This window comes from Antechinus flavipes, chromosome 3 (genome assembly GCF_016432865.1).
Source record: "Antechinus flavipes isolate AdamAnt ecotype Samford, QLD, Australia chromosome 3, AdamAnt_v2, whole genome shotgun sequence".
Taxonomy (NCBI): Eukaryota; Metazoa; Chordata; class Mammalia; order Dasyuromorphia; family Dasyuridae; genus Antechinus; species Antechinus flavipes.
This window is the reverse complement of record NC_067400.1, coordinates 567,858,439-567,869,551: the sequence shown is the minus strand read 5'-3', so window position 1 is coordinate 567,869,551 and position 11,113 is coordinate 567,858,439. Positions and strand designations below refer to the sequence as shown.

At 50.0% G+C, this 11,113-nt stretch overlaps 1 protein-coding gene across 1 annotated transcript; it reads left to right on the top strand.

The window, feature by feature from the left end:
• The first annotated feature begins 8,567 nt into the window (after positions 1–8,567).
• MARCKSL1 (MARCKS like 1) lies at positions 8,568–10,833 on the top strand. The gene is made up of 2 exons (XM_051987845.1): positions 8,568–8,868; positions 9,590–10,833. Exons 1-2 carry the CDS (start codon positions 8,791–8,793, stop codon positions 10,091–10,093), a joined length of 582 nt encoding a protein of 193 aa, XP_051843805.1. The 5' UTR covers positions 8,568–8,790; the 3' UTR covers positions 10,094–10,833.
• The last annotated feature ends 280 nt before the right edge of the window (positions 10,834–11,113 follow it).

Here is an 11,113-nt window from a genome sequence, read left to right as displayed (position 1 = left end):
TACAGATGAGGAAACTGAGGCTTCAGTTAAGCGACTTGCCCAGCTAAGTGTCTAAGGTTGTATTGGAACGCAGGGAAAATGGGTCTTCCTCACTCCAGGCCCACTGCTCTCTCTCCACTGCACCACTTTGAAGTCCCCACGTCCCCCTGTTCTAATAGTTTATGCAGACAAGGCTATCCTGCCTTCAATGCATGCCCTTCTCATCTCTACCAGGTAAAATCCTTCTTTAATTCAAAGCTCAGCTCAATTGCTACCTCCTCTAAAAAGCTTTCCATGATGCCTTCTACTGAAAGTGATCTTTCCTTCCTTGAATTTCTATAAAGGATTCTATCCGGCTGTCCTTCCCTCTCTTGTTTTAAGTTTAGCTTTGTACTTGTCCTATCTTCTCCTGGAGGCAAGGACCATCTCATTTTTTTCCTCTCTATATCCCCATCCATCCCAATCCCTTGAACACTGTGGACACTTCTGAATATTTTCTGAATTGAATAACTTGACTATTCTCTGGCTTCATCCAGGTCACGGATTAAAAAAATTGTCAGACTTTCTGAGGTATTTTAAAAAGAACAGATGACAGAATCCTCCATGTTTGTATCTGTCTATTAATCCTCATTCTTTGGGCCCTGTCACTACAACTATCTATGAACCCACCTAAATATATTATCATCTCTCCATCATACCCATAGGATACCAAGAAAGATTTTGGTCAAATGCCTTGCTAACCTCCAGATATAATCCTGTCAAAAAACGGGGGATAAAGTTGTTCTTGTATAACCTGTTCTTGAGTCTATCCTGGCTCCCCAAAAAGCACCTTTTTTCTATGTATTTGAAAACTCCCTATTTAATAATCAACTCAGAAGTGGGCCTGGAATCAACATGAAGTTTGACATTTCATCATTTCTTGGATTCTACCTTTCCTCCTTATTGAAAATCATATATGAGCTTGTCTCCAATCCAATGCTTGTTTACAGTTGTAAAATGTCACTGGCTTTGGAATCACATCTGCAAATCCTTTCAGTGCCTGGATCTGGAGACCGAAACTCATGTAACATAACTTGGGCTTCTCTGGTCTTCCTTTCCCATATCATTTTCCACTGGATCTTCTCTTATCAATTTTTGTTTGTCTCAACCTCTCCAATATTAAGATTATTCTTCTAAAAAGAAGCAAAATTGAAGATGTATTCCATGGTTCAAATCCATTTCTTAGGTGCCTGCTCAGGACAGACATCATATATATAAATACATATTTGTATAAATATATAATACATAATTATATCTATGCATCTGTATGTGATACATTATATATTTGTATGTTTAACAAGTAATGCTATCCATCAGCCCCTAATAATGTGCTTTTCTTATAATTATCCATTGATGTAAATTAGTCATTCAGACTTTTAAAAACAGGTGTTAGAGTTAATATGAATCCCACCTCAAGTAAAGAGCTACACTGTCCCACAAATATGTCCAGAGTTCAGTTCATTCGAACTCAAAGGCCACATGTGTGGCAAAGAAGTAACTCCCGACTCTTGATGATAACAAGAGGTTGATGGATGACGATGGAAGATGGATGACAAATTCCAAACCCTGTAACTCTCTAAGGTCCATAGGGTCCTGTGCCAGCTGGCTGGGGGAGGAGGGAAGAGAGAGAGAGGGGATGGAGAGGGAAGTCATTTGAGGAAGGTAATACATATAATCAGCTTCCAAGGTTTGCTTTCTTTCTCTTGTACCAGCCTCTCATGTTATTTAGAGACTGTGTGAACTTGGACAAGTCATTTCATTGCCCTAGACTCCAACTTCTAACGCCGCAGAGTAAGGGAGGGTCAGACAAAACAAGTCCCTTCCAGCTGTAAATCAGTGATCATATGGATGCAAATTAATGTAAGTGACTTCAATTCCCTGGGCCTGAGTTTCCTCTTCTGTAAAATCATGAGGTTGGACTAGATGGATTTTCGAGTCCATTTGAGCTCAAATTCTGTGATCCTATGGGAAGGAAAAAAGGAAAAGCAGGTTTGGGGAAGCCTGCTTTGCTTTCCCTGTTGATATGATACCATAGGTCCCATGAACTGATCCCCTTTGGTTCCTCTTCTTCCAAACTTGGCTTGACTTGGCCAAACTTTCTGTTATCTTTAGCGGTTTTCACAGGACTCAGCTCTTTCTGGGCTCCAATTTTCCTGGTGCTGTGTTTGTCCTTGGTCCCCAGCTCCTACTTCCATCTTTTGTCCTGGCAAAGCAGCTCCTCCACCCACTTCAAGATCCTCCTCCAAACATTCTAGAACTCTTTTCTTCCTCATCAGAATCATTGACATTTCCATCTTTGGAATTCCACCATGGAAAACTTCCCAATCCCTCTCTGAGCCAATTTGATCCCTTTGACAGTAACTGGGGGGTAGCTTTCCATCTGCCTGTCCAAAGTCTAGGTGACCTCATCCAATTAGCATCTCTTTCCTATGGCAGGATCACTTTCTCTGACCAATTTTCCATCATTTCCTCATTATTAACTAGTTCTTCCTTGTTAGCAAAAATTAGGTCTAAGACAGCTGTAGTTCCCCTTCATTTCTTCCTGTCTGCCGGGAGATGACGTTGTCAGCAGAGAGAATCATAATTTTATCAAGCACATCATTTTTAGCTAAGCCTTTTGAGACAACCCCTGTACAAGTCATACCTGAATCCCACTGGGACCTCCCCTCCACAAACCATTCTGCACATTGCCTCTGTAATCTGATCTTGTAACTCCCCTTCTCAAAGATTTTTGGTGGCTCCCTATGAGAGAGAGAGAAAAAAAAAAAAAACATGCAATGTAATTAGCCTGGCATTCAGAGCTTTTTAGGATCTGCCTCAAACCTTCCCTTCCAGCCTTATCTCCAACCTTTGTCTTGTGAAGAATTTACATTTTACACAAAATGGATGACTAACTTTTCCTCAGTATTCCTAACCTTTCACTGATGTGCATTTACACAGACTTCCTCTCATCCCCCAAATGGGACTCCTTCTACATTTGTGCCTTCTAAAATTCTTCTCCTCCTTCAACAATCAGCTCACATGACCACCATGAAGCCATCCCCAATCACTCCAAATAGAAGTGATCTCTCCTTTCCCAACTTTCCTGTAATCACTTCCTCCAATTATTTATTGTACACCCGATCATTTCTGACTTGGTATTCTCGGGACCCTCCTAGACTGTAATTTCCTTAAGGGCCGGGATCATGTAATGTTTCATCTTTGAATTCTCAGTGCCAGGAGCCTAATAAATGCTGAACTGAACTGAAAGTTGTGATCTCTTTTAGGAAAGCATCATCTATAGTCTTCATAAGGTCAGTTGGTCAGTAGAATACTCTAACAATACTATCATTTCTGGTTTTGTTTTTTTCCTCCTCGTTCCTCACCCAAGTTTCCCCTTAAATTTGTTCATTTGTTGATTTCTATTTCTAAATGTACAGTTTACTTCCTTTCTATTAGAGCTGAGAATTTTTGTTTGCTTGCTTTTTTGGAAAGGTTATATCCTTCCACTGCTGTATTCTGGTACCGAGTCCAATGCCACTAAAGTCTTCATGGAGACTTTAATGTCACATTTACTGCCTTGAGTAAAAATCTCAAGGTTTTTTTTTTTTTTTCCTAGTACTGTCCATATGCTAAGCACTTGGATTTAGATGTAAGATCAGTGCTTTTCCTGGTTGATTCCTTTTGAAAACCAACATCTTTTGCTTTTTTTTTTTTTAACCCTTTGTCACATACTTGGTTTCCCACCATATTTGTAACTCTAGCACTTGACATAGTGCCTGGCACACAGTAGGTACTTAAATATTTATTGACTGATTATAAAATATGGTTTTAGAAGGTTTTTTTAACTCTTCTCCTTTATAGTATTTTATATGATTTTCCAATTACATATAAAAATAGTTTTTGATATTCTTCTTTATAAGATTTTGAGCTCCAGTTTTTTCTCCCTTTCTTGTTCCCTTCCTCTCTCCAAGGTGTGCGTTCTTGGAATAAAATAAGACTGGATTTAAATCCATTCTCTAAAATTTATTAGTCAGATGACCAAAGATTTTATTGTAATCTCGGAAATTTTCAAACTCCTTACAAATAAAGACTGTTTTTACCTTTTTGTGTGTGTTTTGTTATTCCTTATTTCTCTTGTTTTTAATACAGTGCTTAGCACATAGTAGGCACTTAAATGCTTGTTGACTTGACAAGTCATGTAATCCTTCTGAGCCTCAGTTTCCCCCTCTATAAAATGAGTTACAATAATACCACCAGTATGCCGCCGAGGAAAAGTCCAGCACATTTTGAAAATCTCAAAGTGCTCCCTAAAACACTCAAAATTGGAAAGTCACATCAGAAGTCACTCAGAGTCTGATGGCAAAGTACCAGAGGGACTCTGACTTTTTTTGGAAACAAAGTCTCCTCTCAATGCAGTTCCCTTCTATCTTCCCCTCTCTCTCCAGTTGCCAGCACTAGCAGCCTCCCTTCCAGACTCCCAGAGCCCTATATCCTGGTGTCTATGGACAGATTATTATCAAGACCCTGCTCCAATGTCACCTATGGGTTTTGTCAAGCCTATGAACCTGTTGCCTTCCTTTCTCCTCCAAAGTCACTACCTTCAATGGGAAAAGATGAACTTATATACTGGACCCTCAAAGCCTTCAATTTCTTGCGCAGGAAAAGGTAACTTCCCAGGTGCCTTTCAGCCAAATCCCTACCCATGAATCAGCGGGAATGGAAATCAATAAATGTTCACACCTAGGCAGGCTGGATGGTCCTTGACATTTACAAGTAGAAGCTTTTAAGGATTATCTAGTCCAGAAAGGAAGAAACAAAGCCCATAGTGGGAAGGCATAGGTATAGTAACATTGGTATAGTTTAACACAGTGAGAGATAGCAGAAATGGAATTCTCAACCCACCCCTACTTCTTTACGGATTACCAGTTATGTGCAGGGACCTCGGCCAGGAACAGCAGGACATAGCTCCTGACTGCAGGGAATGCCCCATTTACTGGGATGAGACCCATACACAAGTAGATGAAATCCTAAGAGAGGGGACTCAAAAATGGGAAAAGGGGAAAGCAATTTAGAACAGGGAGAAATCAGTTCTTGCTGGGAAAATTCAGGGAGGCTTCTTGGAGGTGACATTGGACCAGGGTCTCAAATTATTTCCGTTGGCAGAGATTTAGCCAGATGGATATTTAGGCCAAGGGAATACAGGCGTGAAAGTGTGGGGAAAGAAAGGTCAGGTTAGGAATCTGGAGAAGAATCAGGTAGCTGAGGACACAGAGACATCCCCTCCCCCCCCACCCTCCCCCCTGCCAAATGGTTTTGCCCTCAAAGAGCTTCCATTCTAATAGAGCACGAGCAACTGCACCTGACCTCTTGGAGGTTGTAGTCCTTGAGCTAAAAGTGGGATGGGGGGTGGGGGTGGAGGTGGAGTGGGGGAAGGTTATTGGGATTAGGTGACTTGTTTGGGATCACACAACTAGTAAATTTCCGAGGTTGGATTTGAACTCAGGTCCTCCTGGTTCAGGGCTGATGCCCCCAAGAAAAAGATTTTTTCAGGGAGACAAAGGAGTACATTCCGAGTTTAGCAGGGGATGGATGGGGGGGATGTATACAATCGGTTTAAAAGCAGAGAATGTGTGTGAGGATGCCAGTTGCCTCGTACTGAAGAGGGCATGAAGGGGAAGGTGGGAAAGGAGGGCTGGAGCCAGGTTGCTTTAAATGTTAAATAGCGGGGTTTTCCTTGATTCTTGAGGCAATGGGGAGCTGAGTGATTTAATCAGATCTGTGATTTAGGAAAATCACCTTAACCCAAGTAGGAAGAAGGACCAACCCAAGAGGAGCTGAGGGGGAGAAAGCAATGTGGACTCCTGAAAGCATCTGCTTAGGTGGGGAGGAGCCGTGATTTCTAAGTGACAAGGAAATCTTGAAGTCACTCTAAGAAGTTAGAGGAATGATGATGATTATTCTTAGCTAGCGGGGAGCCACAGAAAGTTTTTGAGAGAGGGAAGGGACGTGCTAGCTGGGCTTTAGGACACCCACCCACCCACCCACTGATAGAGACACAGAGGCACTGTCCCAGCAGTCTCACACACAGACTCGGAGATACACACTGGCAGAAACAGACACTGGCGCAGAGTCCCAGAACAATGGGCTCATTGTCTGAGCTGGGGCCTCCGAGATAGACCCAGGTTGGAAGAAAGAGGCCCTGGGGGAAGTGGTTATTGCCCCCTTTTTCTCTCCCCCCTCACGTTCTCCACCCACCACAGCTATGCCCTGTATCAGAAGCACCTGTGACTCCCACCCACCCTCCCCTCGAACAGTGGGGAAACTGAGGCAGCAGCCCCGATTCAGGGCTGGACAGCCGGAGATTGCCTTGGACACTCAGTGCCGCGGGGGCAGCAGCCGATACTAAGTTATTGTCCCAGCTTCCTGGGGACAGCAGCGGGAGGGAGAGATAGGAGCCCTGGGGCCCGGAAGATAGGGGGCAAGGATGTTAACCCTCTTCCTCAGGTACAGTCTAAGGTCCGGCCCTCAGGCTTCGGGATCTCAGCCCTGCCCACCCAATGGAAGCTAAGAGTGCTCAAGAACCGTTTCAGCCCCCTCCCCCCAGACCCTTGCTCCCCAGCCCGGAGTTTCCCAAGTGTCTCAATGCCGGTCACACATTAGTCATCCCTTCAGGCCGGGGACAGTGCCTGAGAATGTCCCCAGGCGGGAGCTCAGGCCCCCCTGCCAGCACTCTGGGCTAATAGTGTGCCCCTGCCTGTGGGGGGGTGGGGGTAGGGAGGCACTCCGAAGGAGGAAACGGGGCAGAACTGACCGGCCTGCCACATCCCAGTGCTCACTTTTGCAATTTGCACAGGGTTTCCTCTCCTGCTCCGCTTTTCCCTCTTGGGGAGGTGGGGGTGGGGTGGCGAACTCGGGTTCTCTAAATGCTTCTCCCACATGGGGCAGTGCTTAGAATAGGGGTCCCTCCTTCCTCTTCCCCTTTTAGCCCTGTGGAGGGGCTGAAATTGGGAACAGGGCAGCCGGCAGGGTGAGGGGACTTCCCCACTTCTTTCTCAATCTAGTTCCCACATAACATCATCAAGGGTAAACAGAAGAGACCCAAACCAGGGATGAGATGGCTCAACCTGCCCTTGGTGGGAGGGGAAGGTCCTCCCAGGGCACAGGGGCAGGACGTGGTTGTGCTGGAATGATTTCATCTGGAACAGAATGAATTTTTCCCAGTCTGATAGACTCCATAACACTGAACTCAGTGCTTTGATGACCCAAAGGAAGAATTGGAGACGTATGTGGAGATGGTGTGTGAGAGTATAGGGAACTTTTCTTCTCAGCTGAACCAAGACTCTAGCTTTGGGGATGGTGAGGAATGGACCGTTCTTATCCTGGATTTCCTTGGTCACAGAGAGACCTCTGCTTGGGTCAGGAAAAGGCACAGGGAATGAGAGAGCAGGAGTGGGCAAAGATTTACCAGGATTTGGAAACGTCAGCTAGAAGAGATCTCATTGTATAGGGATGGAAAATGAATCCCTCCTCCCCAAGAGGAAGGGACTTAATGACACCAGAATTAGTGGCAGAGAAAGGAAGGACAAAAACACAGGATTCCTGACTTGAAGGCCAGAGGAAATAATGCCTGGGTTCTTGGATGAATGGAGCTGGTCAGCTAATCTCCCCGGGGGACCCCCAAATTCCTCTAGTCAAGGTCAGGAGGAATAGCTTTTTTCCCCAACTTGTGCCCAATGGATTTCTCCAGTTTTTAGAAGGACCTGGTGGAACTAAGGAGAGAGCTTGGGAGTCTGAAGGAGGAGGAGTATGGTCTAGTTTCTGAACAACTTCCTCTCCCCCCACTGTGACCCTGGGGCCATAAGACCTTTGGGGAGGGTATGGTGGCTCCCCTTTAGGGTGCCTACTCTTGCCTTAAGAAGAGACATCACCCCTCCGTGACACAAGGTCCAAGAAGACCCTAGAGAAACCTAAACTCTCCCCTTTCCTTTCCTTCTGTGATAATCTCTCCTATTCCATAAAAGTCTCCAGGCCTGCACCTCTCCTTAAGAGGATCCCTCATCCTCTCTTTCCCTAAGGAAATCCAAAGGTCCCTACATCTTGAGGACACCCCCCCCCTCACTGAGGGTACCTTCTTCTTTAAATGACCCTCAGGTCGGTCCTCTTTTTAAATTGCCCCTTCCTCCCCCCCAAATCGAATTTTGTCACAAGCCCTTATACTCCTTAATGACCACCGGCTCCCCTCCCTTCCCTCCTACCCTTACCCCGCCCCTACCCCCCCACGCGCCGGGACATCCTCTACTTAAAGTGATGTCTAAGAATTCTGCTCCCTCTACTGTGATCTTGATTCTCACACCCAACCCCCTCCCCCACTTTTCCTAGGCTTTGGTTTGGGGGGGGGTGGAGAGGGTGGGAGGAGCGGGGAGGGGCGAGGGGGCTTGGAACTCCAGGCTGCCGGTTGTGCAGGTGGGGGCGCCTCGGGTCCCACCCCCGTTCCTTGATTGGATGCTTATTTAAATGGACGGCCACGCCCCCCCGGGCTCGCGGTGCTATTTAAGCGTCGCGGCGGGCGGCGGGCGGCATTCCGGCGCGGAGCGGAGTGGCTGGGCTTGTGGGCTGCATCTGGGTACCCCCTTCTCTTTCCCCCCCACCTCTCAGAGTTCGCTCGGCCGACCGTAGCACCCGGGGTCGCCCCCCACCCCAGACAGCCTCCCCCTTCCCCCTTCCCTCGGGGCGTCCCTAGACGCGGGCGCCCCGCGCTGCAGACCCACCCCCCTTCTACCTCCCCCGACCATGGGCAGCCAGAGCTCCAAAGCGCCCCGGGGCGACGTGAGCGCCGACGAGGCGGCCCCAGCCAAGGCCAATGGACAGGTGGGTGCGCTCTTTGGACCGGGCCAGGGCCGGGATGGCGCGGGCTGGGCCCTCCACCTCCCCGTGGTCTTCCTCGTCGTCCTCCCCCGGGCCGCGGGCTTTGTGCCCGTCCGCCCGCCCGCCCGGGACACGCGGCGCCCCCTCCCCCTCCCCCCGCGCCTTTTGTTCTCGGCTCCTCTGCTGCTCCCGGCGGGCGGAGGGAGAGAGAAGGGAGGGAGCTCGGGAGGAGGGGGCGCGGCCGGCCGAGACCTGGGCCCCGGCCCCCGGCCCGCCGCCTTTGTTTCCAGCCGCGGCCCCGGCGCCCAGAGCACAAAGGCGGAGCCCAGAATGCCAACCCGGGGAAACCTGAGGCGGGCGCTCGAGCCGGTCCAGGGAGCGAGGGGGCGCGGAGGAAAAGGAGGAGGAGGGCGCGGACAAGATGGGGGGATGCCCGGGGGGAAAGCCTGGCGGGGGGAGGGGGAACGGGGGCCCGAGGTCGCGGGCTGCAGCCTGATACGCTCGCCGCGTAGACGGCGCGGAGACAAAAGCCGGGCGGGCGGGGATACCCGCAGGGATGCGCCCGGAACCCGATCGGGCCGGCCCCGCTTTCGGGGCCCCTGGGCTGGCCCCGCCCGGCTGGCCCGCGCGCCCCCTGTCGGCCCCGGGCCTGGAGGGTGGGGGGCCCCGCAGCTCCCCCCGCAGGCGGTTCACGGCGCTGCCCCTCTGCTCTGCCCGTCTGCAGGAGAACGGCCATGTGAAGAGTAACGGCGACGTGCCCCCCAAGGCCGAGGCCGAGGCCGCCCCCCCGGCCCCAGCCGAGCCCGCCGACGCCGCCAGGGCCAGCGGCGACGCCATCGAGCCCACGAGCCCCGCGGCGCAGAGCCCGGGGGGCGAGGCCAAGGCCGAGGGGCCGCCCAAGGAGACGCCCAAAAAGAAGAAGAAATTCTCCTTCAAGAAGCCCTTTAAGCTGAGCGGCCTGTCCTTCAAACGGAACCGGAAGGAGGCTGGGGGCGACTCGGCAGGCTCCTCACCCACCGAGGAGGGGGCTACCGAAGCCGAGGCGCCCGGCCGCCAAGAGCCCGTGCAGGGGAGTGAGGAGGTGGCCACCGATGCCACGGCCGCCCCCACCCAGGGGGCTCAAGTCGACGACAGAAAGTTAGAGGAGCCAGCCCCCCAGGCGGCCGAGGCTGCTCTGGCCCCCGAGCAGAGCCCCACGCCAGCCCCTGAGGGCGAGCAGAAGGAGTAGCCCCCCCCCCCCTCCGATTTGGGAAGGGCAGGTGGGCATTTCCCGAGTTCAAAGACTGTGCTCCCCGGCCGGGTCAGTGCCCTCCTTCCATGCCCAGCTTAGAACAGGCAGCTGAGAGCTCCAGGCAGAGCTGTTCTCTTCCCCTGCTCCCCTCCCCTGTGGACTGTCTCCCCCAGCCAGCCCTCCGTCCTTCCTCCCGCCTGCTCTGCGGTTCCCCGTTAGGTTAGTGGAGTGAGATGCTCAGACCAGCCCCCAGTTCCAGGCCCTGCTCCTGCCCCTTTCACTGCTGAACCCAGGCGTTTCTTCCGGGGCAGGTTTGCTTGTTGCTCCTCAGTGGAGGCTGGATCAGGGTGCCTGGCCATCTTCTCTGGCCTGGCCTTTCAGGGCTGGGGCTCATTTAGAGGACTCTGGCCCGGACCCTGCTGGCCCCTCCAGTTTGAGAGGGATGCTGTAACCTGGTTGGCTTTTTACAGATGTCTTGGTCAGTTTCAAACTCCAGCTTTGTGCGCCTGCTGTGTGTTCCTTTTGAATTTGTAGGGGAGCTGAAGGGGTTCTGGGGGGGAGGGGGATCTGTATAATGTGAAGCAACTTGTTTTGTCTCATTTTTCTTCATTTGTAAATAATTTTTAATGGCCAAAACTAAACTTGTGACTTTTTCTAACTGCTAAAACCAACCTCCCATCTGGGTTTTAACTGTTAACATTTGGAAAAGGAATAAATGTCAGGCCCTGTTGTGATGACTTCCCGAGTTTGTATTGGGATGGGATACAGAGTACTACTAGGTACTACTTTTCAGTAGTTAATAGCATGAAGGCCTGGTGCTTGACTAGCTCTTAGTGGTTCTCAAGGATTTCTCTGGACCAGCTGTTGGCCACCTACCCCTTACAGCCTAACTTTAAGTTAGAAGAAGTACTCTACAAAGAAAAGTTACTAAGATGCTCTGGGCTCAATCCTGTCGGGGGATTAATCTTCTGTAGGCCTTAATTTTTTCATCCTTAAATTCTAGCACTCCATATGCCA